Raw genomic sequence first — 21,954 nt, 5'->3', positions numbered from 1 at the left:
GTGATATTATTGATTTATTATTCATTTCTTTTTTGAATACAAAGTCTGTCGTCCTCTCACTTTACAAACACTTCACATTTGAAATAAATGCAATTAAGCTGATGACTTTGTCTTTTTAAGAACTTTTTTAAACACAATGTGCCTATACTTTAGGAGCTATACAGCTACATTTAACAGTATTTTAAAAATTGCATGTTAATTCGTTATTTAATTGTTTTGTTGTTAACAAGAAGTTTGATCTCATAATGGGAGACAGGTTTGCTGGTTGTATCTACTTTATTACAAGTATCCCAATTTGTTCATCGTTGTCTTGGTAACCACCACTAACCAGAGCCAAATAAACCTATAAAGATAAAAAAAAAAATGTAAACACATCATTGAATGTAACGCTAAGGTTTTTTTAATAGCTTCATTTTGATACATTTATTTATTCAGATAGAAAGATAGATAGATAGATAGATAGATAGATAGATAGATAGATAGATAGATAGATAGATAGATAGATCATACGTTTATTGCAAACTATTCCAACCCAACCGTATAAACACACACAACGGGCTTCGAACATCGACACAACCTCACAAAATCCTTTGTTACAGTCAATCTGTTCACAAGGGTCTTGTCAAAAGTAAAACAGACATCAATATTAATATGTGTTTTGCAATTGAAAAAAGCAAATCAATATTTGAAGGTTTGTTTTCGCTAAAAAATTGAGTGTTTATATTCATACATTTCAAAAGAAAGTGGAACCATCAGTTAAGAATCATATTCACCACCACTATGTTTACTAAAATATTAATTAAATTAATAGTCTGTTTTCCAGCCACCCTTTCAGACCTCACATTTCTATTTTTGTTTGCAAAGTTCTAAAAACGTTTCTTTCTTTGATGATACAAAAAAACTGATGTTGAAATGAAATGCGATTAAATTATACATTTACCTTATTTACATGTAAATTGCTTGTTTAAAATTTAACTGAAAATACAATCAAAGTATATGGGAAACTTTTGTTATTAAAAAGGTACAAACTACTCAAAATAGTGGGGGTCAACACTCACTAATATCACAGAACTCCCCGTACCAGCCAGCGTCACAATTACACCGTGTTTTTGTTTCTGATAGAGCCTCACATTTTCCTTGGTTGCAATCTACATTGGCACATATATCTAGAACACAAAAACGATATTTATAAAATCAATAATTTTGTTACGTTTTTCAATTTCTTTAGGGTTTTTTTGGAGGAGGGGGGGGGGGGTGAATAGAAAAACACATTTTTACTAAAATGAGTTCTATTGAATTTTATTTCTAGGTAATCTTGCTTTAGTAAAAGTTGATTTTTTTATCAAACGGTTTGCATAACATACAACATACAAAGTCAGTGTGATGTATTCAATGAAATTTTCCAGTATTCTGTGTGATAACATGCATTATATTTTATTCATTCATTTTTCTATTAATTTATCTATTTATTTTATTGTTTAATTTGACATGGTTACATTTTATGAGCAAAAGTAAAGTAACAAGACCTACTTATGTCGCATTTGTTCCCACTCCATCCGTCGTTACATTTACAGATGTAGGTTGACGAGGAATGTGGAAAACATACGCCATTAAGGCAGCTGTTTTCATTACAGATATCTGTAGAAAAGACAAAAAAATATACTACAAAATGCCGCACATATACGCAATATTTAGACTGATTCAAAGAAGTATGCAATTAATTTTGATCACTTAGTTTAGAAATCAAAATCATATGAACTGAACAACTGTTGTTTTGATATGACAAAAAACTGCTATGATGGCTACCAAAGATCTATGTTAATTTGAACATTTTTATTGAATAAATTCAATAGTATTTAACAACAGGGGTATCCTTGTTATATCCTTTCCTTGAACAATGGAACAAGTTACATAAATGTTATAAGTATGTGGAAAGTAAGCTACATTCAGGCATATACTAAATGACTTAAAATTATTGTTAGTACATTGTAGAGCTATGACACTTTATGAATATGTTTTTTATAATTAAGGTCTTCCGTTTCCAACGGAAGACCTTATTGTTATTGCTTTGTTTCTTTTTATCTTTTATTTTTTTTTTCTTACGCTTTTTTGTACAAGCGATTTCTTGAAAACGACTGGACCGATTTTCGTGAAAATTTCAGATCTTGTAGATATTGATAAAAACCTTATATATAATTTTTTATGTTAATGATGTCATTTCCGTTCGGGAGATATCGACGTTTTAGTGATTTTTAGAGGGTCATTTTGTCCGGCTATCTCCTCCTAAACGAAAAAAGATATTGAATTTAAATTTTCAGGGATTGTAGACAAAAGATTGTAGATGTGTTTAAAGGCATTTATGGTTGTCTGACTTCAAAGGCGTGGAAGCTCGCCTGGACCCGAAAATCGAGTTTGAAAAAACAACGTAATTTTTAAGTGTTTTCGTTCTTTATCTCCTTTTCTGAAAATATTTTACCATAACATGTAGAGCAAATAAAATTAATATTTACAAGAGCTTTCGTTTGATAACAAGAAAAAGGGGCTGGTCCCTCAAATTAAGGGCCAAAAGGGCTCTAAAGTCTTTTTTCCATAGCACTTTACTGAGAAATATTTTGTAATATGTTTAAGAAGCAAAAATGTTCAACTTTCACTAATAAAACTTTTCATTATAAAATTTTTATTATGCGTTACGTAATTAGGGGTTTTAAGGGGCCAGAAGTCCAAAACTTCGATCGAATATATCTCAAAAAGGACAAATATTTTGAAAAGCAATATAGAGTAAAATATGCTTAGAATGATGTGTTAAACAATATTCAATCATAAAAGTTTCATTATCTGGCCCCAATAAGGAGATTAGGGGTCGGCCCCTAAAATGTCATATCCCAGATAGCCCTAAAACGGCAAAGAATTTCTAAACACTTGATGAACAAAATATGTTTGATATCAAAAGATCTTTCGTATGATGCCAAGAAAAAGGGGCTGGGCCTTCAATTTAGGGACCAAAAGGGCTCTAAAGTCTTTCTTCCATAGCACTTTACTGAAAATTATTTTGTAATATGTTTAGGAAGCAATAATGTTCATCTCACATTTATTTAACAATATATTATAATTATTTTATCATATGTTCCGTATTAAGGGGTTTTAATGGGTTCTTAGGGGCCAGAAGTACAAAACGTTGATAACATACCTCAAACAGAACAAATATTTTAAAATGTATGAAAATCAATATAGAATAAAATGCTAAGAATGATGTTCCTAACAAAATTCAACCATAATTGTTTTTTGTTGTTGCCCCGATAAGGAGATAAAGGGTCAAGTGTCAAAGTCAAGGTCATATAACCTTCAAAAAATCGCACGGAAGACCTCCTCGTTGCTCGCAACGAGATCATGTCTAGTTCATATTATTATAATATTAAGATCTGGTTATACACTTGCAATTGATAGTACAAATAAGTATTATTAAATAAATATATAAATATATGAATGATGCGCAATAAATACGATATGACATTATAAACATTTTAAAAAAGTAGAAACAATAAAAACAAAGAAATAAATGCATTTAGTAGATTTATTAGTTATATATGTCTTATATTAACAAGCATTCTGTGAGTATTGCATAAGCTATACACGTCCCCTACCGGTTTATGGAAATTGTGAAAACAATGCACTGTTAGGCAGAATATCGAACCCGAACATTAAAAAATTTGAATATAAAAAATTAATTTTCTTGCAAATATGTCAACCAGACGATACAAAAGTGTAAACTTGATCTGTAGTTTGACATTTTGAAGCTGTTCAGCAAATTTCATATTATTCCTCAAATGAATAAAGAAAAAAAGTGTGGAAAAACTGAAGTGGGACAGACAGACGGACGGACGGACAGACGGACGGACGGACGGACGGACAGACGGACTGACGGATGCAGAGGAAAGCTATAGTCCCCTCCGGTGAAAACCGGTAGGGCACTAATAAGGAACAAAAACCCCAAATCAATGAGTATATTTTTCTTTGCCACAGGTTCCTTCAAATTCTGTAGTATGAAAAGTAGGACATATTTTAATTATAATTAGACGATGGGTGTGAAGTTATGATATACTTTATTAATATTATTAGAGTTTCATTGCAGATTCATCCCAGTTTGTATTAATAGAGTCATTATTTAGACCTTGTAAATTCGTCGTATTGATTTTTTTAACAGTTCGATAAAATGATTGTTGTTCATTTCTAAAGAATGGAGTTCCTTTAGTTATAAGTCAGTGGGTACTTCATATAGGCTCAATCATAATGACATTCTTCAGTTAACAAGTGTTATTTGTTAGTACAATACAAGTGCAAGTATCTGCTGTAAAATGTGTAGGTTCGTCAACAACAATATTTATACCCAGTCTTTGTTTCAATGTTTAAATAAATTATCCTAAATCCTAAGTTATTTACACTAAATTAACCATTTTAAAAATCATTTCGGTATCCACTGCCCTTTTTAGGGTACCTTTAAACATATCTCAGAAATTAGACACTGAGTTAGAAGGTGTGTATATATATATATATATATATATATATATATATATATATATATATATATATATATATATATATATATATATATATATATATAAACCAACTAAAGACTTTCGACTATGTTATTTGATTTCTACCAATAACATTTCAATGTTAGAAAAGTTTAAGTTATTTCTAACTACAAAACTTAATCTCGTTTACATATATATGCACAGTGCTACCCCTTCACTATATCCATTGTATCTCTTCTAACTGATTAATGGAAATCATCTTATATAAGTTCACTATTTTCAATAATCTCATCGAGACAGTTTTCAAAAATGGCAATTATTTCATTTCCTTACAGCTTATTAGTCCCCTACCAGTTTCACCGGAGGGGACTATAGCTTTCCTCTGCGTCCATCAGTCCGTCTGTCCATCCATCCGTCCGTCCGTCCGTCTGTCTGTCCCACTTCAGTTTTCCACACTTTTTTTTTATGCATTTGAGGAATAAAATGAAACTTGCTGAACAGCTTCAAAATGTCAAACTACAGATCAAGTTTACACTTTTGTAGCGTCTGATTGACATATTTTCGAGAAAATTAATCTTTAATATTCCAACTTTTTAATGTTCGGGTTCGTTATCGGGTTCGGTGTGTATTGAATAAACGACGCGAGTATGTAGTCAGTAATGACATCGTGCGTTACTTGTACCATTCCTTTTATCATTTCTAATAAACAAATAAATGCTGTAAAATAGTGTCAAGCATTGTGTTGTAAATTTAATCGGCAGTTTTTTTTGTATTATTACAATCGGGTTCGTTGTCGGGTTGGGCTGTTTAACTGTTTGGTTTGATTCGGGGTACAGAAGACGGTAAGAAATGATATTGTGCATAACAGTGCATTGTTTTCACAATTTTTACCAGCAAATACAGAATAGACTTGGCGAAATTACAGGAGATGAAATAAAGAGTATTATTTTACCTATTTTGTATTTAATTTCTATATCAACTATATAGTTTTAATTCCCTCTGTTCTTTTATCTCTGATTAAAGCATGACATCTCGTTTACAATAGCTTTGAAATAGTTGTGTGATTGGAAGCTTTCATAGAATAATACAAACCGGTAGGGGACGTGTATTGCTTATGCAATACTCTCAGAATGCTTGTTTCTATTGCTCTTAAGATTTAGTAAAATGTTACATACATTAAAGTGTACAATGCTAATGTTTTAGTACGTGCTAATGGTCCTGGGTTTCTTTCAACACAACTGTAAAATTTCTGTAACAACAAGGTAGAAATGGGGGTTCATGAAAATCTGAACGTAATTTGGTGAGCGCTTAGGAACAGTGAACGTTTAGCGAGCACAAAGGTTAACAGTGAACGCACGGTAAACGATATTTGACCGTTGTGTGAACGCACTTTGAAAGATTTTTTGGGAATGCTCCAGGGAGTTATCCATACGTTGTGTTTCGTCGGTAATCAGGAAAAAGTAACAAATTATTTACATGTATGAATTGTTATCTGCCTAAATATGATATTATCTAAATAAACGATAAGTGAATGAACGGTGAGCGCAAAGTAAACGCATTCTGAACGCACAGTGAGCGCTTTGTAAGCGGTGAGCACGAACTGAGTGGAGTGAAGAGTGCAGGTGATCGCAAGGTAAAAGCACTGTGAGCTTAATGTGAGGGCAAATGAGACTGGAACTAAAGATAAAGGGGAAAAATGAACGACAACTTTTTGCATGTAAAAAAGCAAAAAACAAGTAAACAAAAATGTAAACATATGTTCACCCCTTGACGCATAATGTTCAAGCAGCCATAAAATCAGTCATTGAAACGAAACATATTATACATGTAGTATGTTTTTATGCTGAATGTATATCTAAATAGGTAAAAATACACGTATGCATAGCAGAATGTAAAGGTGATTAAATACCTAGTGTATATAATTACATTTTTCACAGAATGCCCCGTAGAATCCAAACTGACAGCTGCACCTAGATTGGACTGCATTTGTGCTATTGAAAACGAGTTTACACGTTCCACCATTTTGACACACAACGTTATTACATGGATTTTTCTTATCTGTTGTAAAATGAAATGTTGTTTTGTTTTATTTTCTTCGAATTGTGGGTGAATCCCACACACCGCTAAAATAAAGGCATACTAATATTATGATATAAACTTAAGAAGAAGCTATATTTTCTATAAGCTTTTACAAAAAAGCAAACACTTGGCAGAAAGGGATAAAAAGCATAAAACTATATGTTTTACTTCCATTTATATAACAATGAATCATTATTGTGTTCATCTTCTGAGTTGTTTATTCTTGGGTAATTTGTACTTTAAAAAAATGTTTTGCTTGAAAACCGTAAAGAGTTTATAGTTTATAGTTTATAGTTGTCACCAATTGGCTTTTCAAAAAAAGACGAAAAAATAGTTCTGTGAAACTTACAGCAAAGAAGCGGCGTAATGCGAATGTTGTCAAGAACCATACGTTGGATTCCGTAGCTACCAACAAACTGAATCTGTGAACAAATATAATACACTCATGTCTTTATCTCTTGTTTACCATGTTAAATCATAGTTGTATTATTTCTTTTCAATTAGTTTACAAATGTGGAAACAATATCTTCGCTGACATTTTATAAACAATTTTTCTGTTTAAATTATATTTCTGATTCTTCATTAAAATATTATGTCATTATCATAATCATTCGTACCTTCATTCCATTGACTGCGGGAAGGTCCATTTCAGCACTTGTCCAGTTGTTACCAGAATTTGTTGCAAATATCATATCCGGTGTGAATATGTCACTCAATATCCTTACTTTCAATGTCGTGGTGTACGGACCTCCAATGTCGTTGTCTGCTAAAGCATAGTTAAACTGAAGACATCGTTCGGCTTCTGAAAATTATAACAACGATTAGGCAGTAAGAAAACAAACAAGCCAAACGTAAAAGAATGGCTGTGTTTCAGCAATTCAAAATCCCAACAAGTTACTTTTTATTTGCAACTGATATATGAACAGAAGAGTATAAGAAATTGGTAAGGTTTGTAGGTAGATTTTTAAAATGATATTAACTTGTAAAACGAACTGATGTTACTAGTTTTGCAACACTTCTATATGTTACGCCAGGTGTAAAAGGGTATTTCATTAATGTAGCCATAAGGAAACCATCAAATGCCGTTATGTTCACGCCGTTTAGCTCCCAATACTGCAAAAAAGCATAACAAATTATTCACAATACAGGAATGATATAAGACTAATAATTATACTTTCATGTTAAATTCTGAAATCTGATTGGTTAGACGCAGTTGATAATCCGATCTTTTACCCTCAGCGTTAGCAACACACCTAGCAACGAGTAGCACAACGAATTGTAACATGCGCGTAATTTATGTGCGTACGGTTCGCCGTAGAATTCACGTCATTTCTATATAAAAGCAGTAAAAAATTCTTTAAAATTTAGACATTCAGTATAATAAAATAATTAGTGCATGTTTGGGAGGATAACAGTTGAAATTGACACCCCTCGAAAACTATTGTCAACCTCCGCTTCAACTAAATACAGGTCGGCTTCACACCTCAGTGCGTACATTTAACCCAAAAAGCAATTCTAGAGTAAACCAAAGTAAACCCAGAGACAACTCAAAGTAAACCTCGAGTGGACACAAATGTTCAAAAAGTAAACCCGGAGTAAACCCAAAGTAAAGCAAGAAAGTAAACCCGATGTTTTAGTTGGGGTTTTCTCTGGTGTTAGGTCTGATCGGTACTGTACGCATACGTATAGTGCATAATGTACATGCGTTCTATAATGATATAACTATTTATGACGCTTATACGTATTGTGCCTGCTGTGCATGCGTTCTAAAAGAAACATACTTTGTTTGTTGACCATTTAAAATCAACTCCTTTGGAACTATGCCTAAATAATGTTGTAAAGTCGCGTTCAAAACTGTCCGTCACAGTTGCATCTGCTAGAAAGTTAAACAAAATAACGAATTAGCACTATTGTTGCATGTTTGAAATAACACAAAATTCGGAAATATAGAAAAAAGAGAAAACAATTAACATCATTAAATAAGGGGAACATTGGAAAAAATATCAAATGTGTGCTGGGCATGTTTAAGTGTAGTTCTTTAAGTAAGTAAAAGAAATCCGGCATACCAGCAACAATATTACAATTAGTTCCGGAATAACCCTCAGTACATGAACATTCATATATGCCAATGCGTGGGCCATCTCTACAGGTTGCAGGGTATTTACAAGGAGAACTACTGCATGCTTAAAAAGAAAAAAAAACAGACATCGCAATTTTAAAACCGAAAAAAACAGACTTTTGGAACAAACGAAACATTTGTCCTGACTTTTTTGTAAACTTACATGTATTCGTTACGAAGAAAAATGGCATGTATACTCTAATAAAATATTTGATTACCATTTATGATACAAGGCAAGAAATTTACAACAAACAAAAACGATTCACATACTTTTAAATTGACCCGTTGAATTCAAAAGGTAAAATTTCAGTATCTGTACTAAATGGAACTTTTTAAACGTTGTACAGGCTTGTCATGTTAGGTGTGTTTTAAAATACTGTATTTCATTGTGATTTCTTTTGTTATTGTAATTGAATCGAAAAAGTAAATGTTTTAAAAAATAATAAGTTTTACCAGAAGGCGCTGCTGTTGCTGTCAATGTGAATCCTTTTCCAGGACGAACAGCATTATATAAGGCACTGTCAAAGCGAACAATCATCACATTGGTTGGACCGATATTTTTCTTGGTAAATGTTTCACCCCCTGAGTTTCCACATATCCTTAGAAAAGAAACATTAGAGGGTTTGTTTATTATCATTATTTATTTTTTTGTAATTTTCATAATCAAACAGATGGCGCTTGGCATACATTTCATACAATCAATCTTACTATAAAACTGGATTTATGTATGGTAATACATTCGACTTTTTGGGTCAAACATCACATACGTTAAGATAATTTGTCATTTTATAATAGTCATTGTGATCATTTTAAAACTTCAGAATTTAATCATTGTGAATCAACCTCTCATTGTTTAGTCCCTTTGATGATAATTAAACAAAAAATAAGCTGTTTCCAGACTTTGACGCCATTTCATCACTGGTTGTATGAGCGCACTTAACTCTAACATTTGTACATGAGATTGTACCAGTAAAATTTTCATTAGTAATTTATTGACTTTTACATTCTTTTTATTCAAACAGCTTATATAATTAGTGGAAACAAAAACTTGGCTGAATTTTCTTAATGAATGGGGCTATTACTGTTTTCCTTTGGCTCCAGATAGATAATCTCTTATCTCTATAAAGTGGTAGCAGTTGCCATAGGTACTGAATGGAAGTTCTATACTATTTATGAATACTTGAATTTTTGTCTTCTCAGGACCCTGTTAAAACAAGAAAAAATATGATTTTATATTAATAATAGTTCTAAATTTGACAAAACTCGTTTTTCATTAGATATTGATACCCAGCATATCAAAGAGAGCATTCGATTCACCTTGATCAACCATGTACAACTCAGGTCCCTCTTGTATCCTATCATATCAATAAACGCTGATTCGCTGGTTAACAAATTGAAAGTTCCCCCGCATCCTAAATAGGAAACAGATATATATTATGCAAATTTGACAACATTCTTGTCAACAAAAACTGTATGAAATTTTAAAGTTACTGGATCCATGTTTTACTACTTGCAAAAGTATTATTTTTTTCAAAAACGGTTGAAATCATTGATACGTATTTAGCAATTATCATAGTCGTAATGAAATTATGCCGACTTCGACATTAGGGCACATGTTTTTAATGAGCGAAACTAAGCGTAACTTTGTTACAGCTGTGTATGTCATTCTTGTCATGAGATAACACCATTAAATGATTTTGATTATAGCACTTATATAGAATTTGACTGAAAATAAAGCATTTATATTATTTTCCATGTCAATCTCATGGTGGCGTGAGTTTAATTCTGTTATTTTAAACGGTTTTACTGTTAATCAAAGCCTTTTAACATGTGAATAAAAATGCGTATTTAGACTAGTTGTAGACTAATATGATGAATTAATGAAACGTCATTTAATTTGATATTAAGTCTTACACGATATAAAATATTTAGGCATATGATTTATCATTCAATCTTTCTTAATGTATATATTAATAATTGAACTGATCCCTTTCAAACTAGCATTAAAAAACCCAGACATACCACTACTGGTGTTTAACTGTGTACAGTCAGTTCCAGTAAGTCCATCCATACACTCACAGCTACACACGCCATCCACCTGCTTCACAAATCCACCATTCTGACAAACGGGAGGGTTCGTGCAGTTATCTGTAAAATAGTTTGAATGAAAGTTTCAATAAAATCTTGCAGCGTCTGTTCGTAAATATTAATTCAGAATGAATGGACAAGATTGGTTTCTTTGAATGCTTCAAACACACAAATAATATTAGACCGTGTTGTTGACATTCATATGAATATGTTCTCATATAGTCAATGACTTGTATTACACAGATGCAAAATTGTACCTCTTTAATATAGTTACATCATTCGCTCTCACATATCAACTTCCCTGATTACTTTTATTATAGTGGCAATGCTTGGTAATACAGTAAAAAGTGGGTACCTTTACTATTAACTGTTTTTAATACAATGTCACATAATAGTTATAAGTAGCTTTAAACAGGCGAATGTCTTACACAACTTATATTATCTCAATCCTGTTGATGTTAAATCTATAATACTAATGCTAAACGTAAAACTGTAAGAAGTCAATGATCCTTTCTCTAAATGATATATGTTATTCTGCAATTAATTGTAGTTAAGTACAGTGTGTAAACTACAGATTGTAGTTAAGTACAGTCGTCAGCCATTAAACAAAAATTTACACGTTGTTTTGCAAATATTTAATATGTAAATTGATAAGGTAAATCAAGTAAAAAAAAAACCTGTGCAATCATATTGCATTAAGACCTTTCACGAAAATATTTTTTTTAAATAGTCTGAATTTGTTTCCTGTTTTAATTTTAGTCTACCTCTGTCTTTGTTTCTATCAATAAATAAGCATTTCATAGGTATCTAAATCAGTAATTGTTTATGATAATGCTCGTTTGTGTTTATAAAGCAGTTTAAAAAAAAACTTTCTTCGAGCTAAAATCAAAGAGCAGACCATTAAAGGTAGAGTTGAACAACAGGTCACAAAAGCTAAAAAGTTTGGGCAAAGCGTTGTCTGTCGGTCACTACCATCTCTACCATTAAGTCATTTTTAAAACCTTTCAGATAACATTTAAACAACTTAATGACAGCATAAAATACTGTGGAAGTAATTGAAGAACAAATCATACCAGCGCACTTGTAGAATGCATTCAGTTCAGCTTTATCATAAAATGAGAGGTCGTTCTGGTTTGAACCTATCAAATATTCCAAGTCAGGGTCATTCAGAATCATCTGTGTTTCGTTAGTTATCTACAATTAGATACATTGAAACAGTATATGAGACACATTGGTATTGTATATGTGGTCTTTCTTGGGGAGAAACTGTCGGCTTGACATATACAGTAAAACACGGTTATAAGGAACTGCCAGGGACGGGCGATTTAAAAGATTGCCTGAAGTTTGTTATAAACTGGTTTACGACGACTAATGTGCGCCACTAAGGATTATCAAGGTTATGGTCGTTTTAACAACCATCCGACAAGGACTAGTTCGCGGAGATAAATATTTGCGACTACGAAGCTCTCGTGTACCTTGCGAAAATTTTCGCACGCAATTAAGAGTTGGTTTCCAGTATCCACTTTCCTGTTTTTTTCCCTGATTACGACAAAGAGCACAAGGCGGGTGTAACCGGTCAGCAGAGGATGCTCACTCCTCCTAGGAACCTGATCCTACCTCTAAGGTTTTCAAGAGGTCCTTGATTGCCCTGTTCTAGACTATTGATTGAATACCCAGTTGTCCACGGATGTTCCTCTGTTTTCCCCGATAACGACATTTTTACCGATACTACATTCGGGGCACGGCAGAGGAAGCTTACTCCTCCTAGGCACCTGATCCTACTTGTATCTTTTTAGAGGCCTGTGTTGCTTTGCATTGAATTTGTATTTTGTTTTATGGATTTTTGAGAATGTTGACAGTTTGTTATCGTCATATTTCATGAAACACTTTTTTCGATGCATTTTAAATCGTCCATGTTAGAAAAACAAAACAAATTTAAAGTTTCCAATTCAATTATATTGTATATCCTTTAATTTTTGCGATGACATGCGAAAAAAAACCCCGGGTAAACGGTATTTTATCTGGAAAATCTAACATACCGATAAACCGTACTGCAGTACGGAACCAAGGTCGTATTCTCTAAAATTATGCAAATCATAACCGGCATAAATGAATTCATATGCCTTGGAGATGTCAGCCCAATTAAAGGAGAGCACCTTGTTCCGGTCCACCTCCCTCGACTGTAGGTGCATGGCCCCGGCTATGTGCATCATCTCGTGTAGAGCGACACGCACCTGAATTATAATTAAACATTACGTCATCTTATATTTATACACATGTTTTTTTCTGAAATGGTTTGAGGAGACCGGTTCGATGGGGGTGTTCTGTCGTAAATTCCATTTATATCCAGATTTTAAAGGAATTTGTTTCACAAATTATCTAGAATGATAAATATACTGGCACTGTACCAGTTATCGGCTAAAATTTAATGTTTTCTTTTCGTATTTTCTTATTTCTTGATATTTTCGGTAAAAAATTGCCATACTTTAAATTATGAACTCCTTATTTATCAATCTGTTAGTTTAAATCATTTTTTAGAATCGCAAACATCTTGTTTTGAGATTTTTATCAGGGCCCGAATTTGCCGAGTTTTTACGATCTATTGTACCAGTTATCGGCTTCGTGATAATAACATAGTAAAATCCCTGTAACATGTTGATTTTATACTCTGCTAAATGAAATTTGAATTAGGTCCCTTGTTGGGTCAGTCTAAAGTAGTCGGGGTTGTGATACATTATAAACAAAACTCATAAAATTATTCGTTTATTATCATGCGGTAATTCACCAAATCGTACACTATTCAATACATAATTGTGCAATCAGGCGTTCAACTGCGCTACGCATCTCTCAGAAAGTAATGAATTCCTTTTGTTTATACATGTAATATGTATTGATATTATATGTCAAATCAAAGAAGGGATATAATAACATATCACAAAGAGGTAATATTCTATTTTTAACTTGTTACGTCATTTTCCCCACTGCTGAAAGTGCAAAGATGTAAAATCAGCGGTAAACAATGATTGTTTAAGCTCATGTATAAAACATATTCAAGAAAGTTTTCAAGCAAACCTACTTTTCTTTATTCGAAAAAGACGACTGAATTAAAAAATCTTGGATTGTCCCGTGCTATAAACCCGAACTCTCAGTTTAGCCGATAACTGGTCTTAGCCGATAACTGGTACAGTACCAGTATGGTAAGAAAACTTCAGAAAAATACCGAGCAGATATGAGTAATAATGTTTAAATAGTCTGAATTCTTTATTAACAGTTTTGATATTGCAACCTGAGATGCACGACCTAATAGATGTACACATAAATGAATTTAGAGAATAAAATAGTCTTTGAGAGCTAATTGTAGTTGAAAATAAAACAATGTTTGCATGATCGACGTCATAAACAAACTTACGTCATCGCAGCCATATTCGGACATATAAATGGCGTGTACACCATATCTTTGAAAGCCAGTTGATGCCACGCATCTATAGAAATATCAACAACAAAATTAAATTCTTCTTATACTCTCAGTTGAATTTCTTTTTTCGTTACTGTAAGAAATGTCAATATTTTGATAAACATGTATATATCTTAATATGAATAGCTTGGTCACGAATACTACATACATCTACTAAAATATGAATCTCTGCCATTTAGAAAACCGAGATATAAATAAAGGACTGCTGAAAAGTCTCTGAATGGCAAACTATTTTAATACAATTACCTTTCAGGTCAATTCATTTAACACTCATATGGCTAAATAGCATACTTTTTTTTATATCTCTTACATATGCTTCCTGAAGAAGGAAGAATTTCCGTCTTACTAATAATAGCATTATATCTAAGCACATAAGGTGAACAACACCATTCCTTGTTGATAATAAGCTTACACTCCAACACTTATGTTCCCATTTATTTCAACATAATGGTGCTGCCATGTACGGGGTACCCATTTGACACAACCGGCACTGTTAAATCGATCGACCGCCGTTGAGAAAACACTGGCTAACTTGGTGCCTGGAAGAAATATACATGTATATATGTCTTATCCCTCTCCCTAAAAAAAATCCAAACAAAGAAACAAACACAAATAAATAAAACAAAACAAAAAACACAAATTACATCTTAATAAAGATTACATGTATCTAATACAACAACGGTCTAGAAACCTTATATTTGTTTGTTTAATTAAAAAAAAAAGATTTAAAAATAATGATTTTAAATTCAGGTATGTTTCACTATTTTCCGGCGTCTACAAAGACATTGAATCCTTTGTGACCAATGATCAGAGTCTATGATTTTTAGAACTGTTTTGAAGAAAAAAGCAGATCAAGTTGTTTTAATTATTAAGCTACTGTTAAGATTTTGAGATTGAGTTCTAAAATATGAATGAAAACACTAAAAGTTAGATACGTATATTTGTTTATAACTTTGTAACTGTTCACTTAATTGTGTATACATGCAGTGTACAGTGTTTGATTAGATGATTATATTATTGATATTCAGTTGAGTAATTGCACATTTTAAAAGTAAAAATTGTACAGCAACATACCATCATGATAAGTCCCATAATTAAACTTATATGGGATAATATTTTGCGGCCACTTCATGGATTCGTTCTTGATGAAGATTTTCTTTTCACGGTTGCGTTTTGCAAATGTTTTCTAAAAAGAAAATGGTTGTTTGTTAAAATCAAAGCCGTTTTAAATACAAAGCGCTTAGATTCGCACATGTTGAAAACTATTATGCAATACCTGAGCACACCTTTTAAAGTGGTATGCACTTTGTATCATAATACCCACGTCCTTTTATGATTAGTTGAAAGTGACTATACTTTTTTGCAATGGGGGACTATGAAGAGCGTGTGTTAAAGAAAGCATTACCAATTTTAGATTGATACAATATCAACAGTTCATATTTCCTATAGTTGTAAGTTCAATAACACATAGCTCAGAAGGCAACTAATGTAAACAAACCTACTGGCCCGTCCTCTGTTCCTTTATAATGTCCAACCAGTTCTTCGGTCTCCATAAATTTTGCTGGCTTTCTGTTGATATTCTTAGGCTATTTTTGTATCGAAACAGAAAATAATTAACTTAAATGAGTTTAATCTAGTATGAAATGTGCTTAAATATTCTGAAATACATGTAGTAATGTTGAAGATTTTTATACTATACACTTCTAGAAAATATCATGGAAGCAAGATAGAACATCATGTGATGAATGATTATTGCGTGGACCCTGAGGTCCACGCAGAAAATATATAAGCGAGGTTAAACCGGATGCTATGGGGAAAATTCAGCCTGCGCATGAGCTAGCCTGGTTCCTGTGCGTAATGGGTAGCTCAGGGAACCAGGCAATTACACGTTTATCTGAATCGGGATCGGGATTACATGCCATATGCACACATAAGTTCGAAGGCGCTGTAATTGTAAAGTTGTCGGTAAACAATACAGAAACAAATTATTCCTTTCAAAGAAATGATCGGCTCGTGATATGAACTGTCAGTATTATGAAATAAGATAATGTTATGCCGAAACTACAACATGCAATGCAGCATCAAATAGCATATTTGCAATGTTTTGTTGTTTTCCGAATACACATGTAACTTAACTTTACTTTTATAGTAGGCGAGGCTAGAGTACTTCCCCCGATTAATTTTTTTAAGCATTTAAGTATGATTGAATAATTATGTCACTGTATAAAAGTTTAAATCTAAAAAAAAATGCATCAAAATATGAAATTAACTTACACAAAGCTGTCACTCCATAGTTAACAAAGTAGTGAAAATTGTAATGTGTGTGTGCAAATACTGTAAACCTACTATTATTCGCGACGAATTTATTTCGCGATTTACTTCTGATAAATTGGTTTGCTACGACTAATGTTCGCGACCAAGCCTTCTCCATACCAGTGTTACTATAACAACCATACGACAACGAATGGTTCGCTGCGAGAAGTATTCGCGACAACGAGGCCCTCGCGAACCTCGCGGAAATTTTTTTTCGCAAGCGAATAAAAGTTGGTTTACAGTAGTAGAATTCGCCGAATGCCTCATGCTATACATATTAACTTCATTAATAGATATATCATAATTATCTTAGAGGTATGAACCCTTTAATGTCAGGGCTATACACAATACGTAATACAACGTACAAATTGAGTGGTTAAAAGCAGGGGGCTAGAATGGATGGAATCTCTAATAATCACGTTTTCGTTGAAAAGACATGCAAATGGTCCACGTATTGTAGTCATTTTTTAAAGGACAGCAACTTGTTGAAAATATATCCGTATCTATTACCTGTCTCATACATTCCTCTCTCTATTTGTGTCACGATTTGTATACCAAGTTGAATTCGACGTCATTGTTTGACGTTACATTATTTGTTCTGCCGTAGTGCAATTTCTCGGGGTGTATTGTAAGATTTATGATTGATCTTAGGTTTTAAAATAGACAGATTAGGCAAAAGTTTTGGGTAATATTTCCAAGATTGTAAAAAAAATGTATAAGCATACAATATACAATTTCAGTTAAATCAGAAGAAATTTGTAGCGACATGGGTGGGAAGATGAAAAAAAAATATATTATTTGTTCGGAAGAATTGGTATGTGCATGTTCGGACCAAAATACCAAAAAGGATTTGTTAGGAGAGAGAGAGAGAGAGAGAGAGAGAGAGAGAGAGAGAGAGAAAGAGAGAGAGAAAGAGAGAGAGAGATAGAGAGAGAGATAGAGAGTCATACTAATGGATACAGATTTAAATAGTCGAAATCAGTTTACGGGGGGGGGGGGGGGTGTCTTAGAGAATTTGTTTTTGCAATGGATCATATCCTCCCCACAACCCCTTCCTTCCTTTAGTCTGCGTAAAAAATACGAAAATGTGTGTCCAAACAAATCCTAAATCGTCCGAACAAATAGCTAATTCGATTCGTGCAAACAAATAACTCATTCCTAAGAATTAAATACCTCATTCCACCGAACAATTAATAAAACGTGCGAAGAAATCACTTTTCTGTCCGAACTACTTTAGATTTATTTTTTTTTTCATCTGGATCTTTAAGCTGCCGTAGAAATATATGTTTTGTTAGTCAGAATATTTTTTTTTCTTTTTCAGGTTTGACATACAACACTTTAGAGACATCACAGTGACTTACTTTTGCTTTCTTCCCGTCGAGGAACACGATTGTTCTCTCAGCATATTCTTCTTCAGGCGAATTTTGGTCAAGGAGTGGCTTAAAGAATTGTAATTGGATAATTTAAACTTTTTTATTCAAAATTATGAAATTAACAAAACAGGGTTAGGCAATAACGCAATAATGCATGTTACGTCATTAGAGAAACGAATGGTGGGGTGTGATACCATTCACAATTAAAAGAATAAATAAAGGTCAGCGAAAAAAGGTTTAACTTGCTATCAAGGGACAAAAAGGCAAGTAAAGGGATTGTAAGAGAAAAAGACCTTCTGAAGCAAAATCGACAAATGAAATTCAACACGTCACGTAATTACCTTCTCAAGCTCATTGGGATCGAACGGTCTCCTATCTTCATTTCTGTTGTCAGATCTATGTAGCCGTACACGAGCCTGCGACGAGATTTCCCCTGTGACAAAATATTATTTTATCATTAAATATTTAATGATTATTCGTAAATGCCGCAGTGTTTATTCCTTATACGAATAGTATTATAAATTTCAGACAACACGTTGGATATAGTAGATTGTACTTCAAGCTCTTCATATTTTACACTGAACGCCGTATAGCATTTGTTGATAATAGTTTTATAGTATTAATATTATTTATAAATTAAATATGCGGCAAAAACATCTTTGGACAGACTATACCGGCATCAAATGAAGGAGCCAAACAGATAGTAATATATGCTAGAAATAAAGTTGATCGTGCAATACACAAAAACCTGCTTGTAACAGTTTCACAAAGTATGCACACGATATCAGAATATAATGATAGGAGGCACAACAAACTTTTGAAATGTTCAACGTAAACTTACGTTCAGCGGATTTCGATAAGCTCATTGAAATCAGATAAAAAGCCAGAGAGATTCCGAGTAAAGACGACTTCCACATACTGACAATGCCAGACTTCACTAAGAAAACTGAGTTTGATGAGTCATTAATATGTACTGCTTTTATGACTTGTAATTTCATGTACGTAAACATTTGGGTTTTTTTAATACATTCAATATAAAACAACGTCAGCCATGTTATGATAATACCTTATACGTGGTACGTAAAAGTTAAGCCATAACTGCAATGTTTTGCATGAATTTATTCCTAATGATGTGATGGTTAATAAAATTTCTTGTCAAGTCGTGCACGACGTCTTGCGTCAGAAATTAGCCGAATATTTTTTTTTTCAAAAATGTTAAACAGATGTATGATAAGACAAAACGTTAATGTAAACATTGATACTCTCCAAAAGCACCCATCAATTGTTACGTAATGTTTTAACTATATTGAATTTAAAATTGATGGTTTGCCTTTGATTTTTATTACCTTGTTTGCAACAACGAGCAATGACTGATATTACCTAGCACACACTATGTAGCACTTTTTGAAATTATCGATATGTAGAAACGAATACATGATGTCATCATATTCAAACACAGTTTATCTTTCTGTCTAGACACTAAGTTGTTTATGTTTTTTTTCATTATGAAAAGGAGTGCATTAAAGTACAGGACAGTAAAGTCACGGATGATTTTTTTTACCATATCAAGATATAACATAAAACGAATAGGTCGTTTTAGCATGCAGCTTTTTTCTTTCTTGATCTTATAACCCCTCCAACATTTTCCAAACCAAAAGATCAATTGTTTAATTAAATCTAAATGCAACTAAATTTGCTATATAAAACAATTTGCTGGTTTTCTTTATCATTAAATCATTTATTTACGTAAAGTAGTTCCCACACCGAATGTGATATGACATATACCATACCCCATACAGATTGCTGCATGAAGAGCATTGCTCATATAAATGCATTTCCTATGCACAAATAAGTGTGAAAGAATGCAAAACCAAAATAAAAAGTGCATATATCGCCTCCCTTGTTTTTGTTTAGACCTGTGCGTTGATGTTTATTTTTCTCCCTTAGAATGTCATCTACGTTATTTAAGCGGTGCACTTCAAGATCCCCCATTCTGTCTGTACTTTTATGTAATAAAAGAATAAACATATGAATTGATCCTCAGATATTGTTTTCATGTGTTTTTGACTGTGATAACAGCACACATGAAGTTCGTACTGTAACTACTCTAATGTACGATATAAAAGTCAAAATATATGAATAGATCCCCAGATGTTGTTTTGATATTTATATTTTTGTGTGTTTTGTCTGTGACAACAGCCCAAATATAATTCGTATTGTATTCTGCATTTTCGTATTCAAGTTATCGTTCGTAACACTACTTAATTGTCTCTATTTGATTATGTATAGCACTTATCTTAGGGGTTAGCAAATGTTTTCAGAGACGGTGTTGTCTAAAAATACGTTGTTAATGTAAATAGCAAATAGAATATGAAAGGATGCTGTGTTACTACAAAAACATTTAATTTAGTGGAATTTGACCATAACGTTTAACACTACTATCTACCTATAATAAATGCAGTTGCTGAAGGTGAAGTGCATGGTTTCAGGAGAGCTTTGATAATAGTTTTCGAGGTGCGTGTTCAAGAAATGGTTTTAATACAGTGTAATAGGATTATTCCAAATGCTGCACAGCAGTGTCATGCGAATATGAAATATTTTAAAAAGGATAAAAAAATCAAATTGAGCTGAATTATAATTGCAAAAGAAAGTTTGTAAAAAACAGTTTAGTTTATGCAAAGTCCGGATTTATTTAGCATTTGCTAATAAATTATTGGATATTCATAAATATCTTAGAATTCAAACATTGTTCATTCAATTCAATGTCAAAATCTTAATATGTCTTCCTTGAAACACCCAATCTAGCTTGTTTTATTTCAAAACACAGCTTATATCATAACATGGCATAGATGAATTTTATATCGCAAATAGCATTTAATTGTGTAAATGATAGCGTTAAAATTTGTTAAAAGTTGTTCTGAGGGACATTCATATTGTAACATTAGTCAACATTTCGCATAATTAACCTCTGACTGCGAAAAGGGTCGCACAATGTGGCAGTCACCTGCCTTAGAACTATTTAGCCAGTGTTAAAAGTGTTGTACCAAACACAGCTTGCGTAGAATGACCTCCAGTAATATGATAATTTAACTCTGCCCATGATTCGACAATCAAGTGTTATAGCTTAATTTATGTATTAATTCAACTTATAACAAGTATGTGTCAAGAAGTTTAGTGTAATTGCTGAATCAATGCTTCTGCTAGTGTTTAGAAGATAAATATAAAGTAAATACATTATAAAGGGAACGAAATTGATGGGCAACTTTTAATCATATTCCATTATCCAGAAAACAAGACATCTGCTAACATGACGCGCAAAAGTCATATAAGTGTAAATTGGATTTTTTTTTTCATTTCGAATCAGATTAAGTGGTATAAGTTTAAACGTTACTTAAAACAAATTATAATTACAATGTTTATTGTTTTATGTAATTTTGACGTCTTCTTAACAGCATGATAATCTGCAAGAACAAAAATGAAGAAATTACTTTAATAAAAAGTTAAAGCAATATGAGTATCAAATTCCAACTTTGATGCATGCACATGTATCATCAGAGTTTTAAACGTATTCTTCAATCATTTTGAACTTATATTATTTAGTTACATGCTACATATATGTTTCGTTAATGTTATGTGAACTGGTCTGGTATTTTTATTTTTTATTCGATTCTTTTAGTACATGTGTATTTTACGAATGAGACCTTAGCTTTTTTTTGTCAAAAGAATATGCCGACCCTTGCTTCCGTTATCTCCTGCATCTCTGTAGGCAAGCAAGTTCCGTTTCGAAGTTGTTCCCATTGCCTAGACAGCCTCCATATAAAAACTGTTGGCATTGGTATGTTTCCCTGTTGTACCACCATCTTACAGTGTAGTCTGAACAAGGACCCACGTCCTGGGGCTCTCTGCAAACGGCTGCTGTGAAACAAAAACATACTCAAAGAAATAAATGATTACAAACAAACAAATGACTGTGAC

The 21,954-nt window shown here is 32.7% G+C and overlaps 1 protein-coding gene across 1 annotated transcript; it reads right to left on the bottom strand.

Moving 5' to 3' along the window:
- Positions 1–52: 52 nt before the first annotated feature.
- LOC105334494 (fibropellin-3) lies at positions 53–15,474 on the bottom strand. Its single transcript, XM_020069818.3, has 19 exons — positions 15,368–15,474; positions 14,706–14,832; positions 14,228–14,300; positions 12,858–13,052; positions 11,892–12,012; positions 10,753–10,878; positions 10,048–10,142; positions 9,813–9,934; positions 9,184–9,329; positions 8,678–8,794; positions 8,393–8,487; positions 7,592–7,724; positions 7,229–7,413; positions 6,961–7,033; positions 6,459–6,590; positions 1,531–1,638; positions 1,059–1,166; positions 511–618; positions 53–343 (listed from the first exon to the last, which is right to left on the bottom strand). The coding sequence occupies exons 1-19, from the start codon at positions 15,423–15,425 to the stop codon at positions 324–326; spliced, it is 2,142 nt and encodes a 713-aa protein (XP_019925377.3). The 5' UTR covers positions 15,426–15,474; the 3' UTR covers positions 53–323.
- Between the last annotated feature and the right edge of the window lie 6,480 nt (positions 15,475–21,954).

The sequence above is a fragment of the Magallana gigas genome, chromosome 1, assembly GCF_963853765.1.
Source record: "Magallana gigas chromosome 1, xbMagGiga1.1, whole genome shotgun sequence".
In the NCBI taxonomy this organism is placed as follows: domain Eukaryota; kingdom Metazoa; phylum Mollusca; class Bivalvia; order Ostreida; family Ostreidae; genus Magallana; species Magallana gigas.
The sequence above is the reverse complement of the archived record's forward strand: the minus strand, read 5'-3'. Positions and strand labels throughout refer to the sequence as shown.

Excerpts from the sequence above, each read along its gene's own strand:
- LOC105334494 (XM_020069818.3), bottom strand. The coding sequence starts at position 15,425 with ATGAAGTGGCCGCAAAATATTATCCCATATAAGTTTAATTATGGGACT. Across the intron at positions 8,795-9,183 it reads AGCAACAGCAGCGCCTTCTG|CATGCAGTAGTTCTCCTTGT; the intron begins GTAAAACTTATT and ends TTTCTTTTTAAG. Across the intron at positions 8,488-8,677 it reads TAATTGTAATATTGTTGCTG|CAGATGCAACTGTGACGGAC; the intron begins GTATGCCGGATT and ends TTAACTTTCTAG.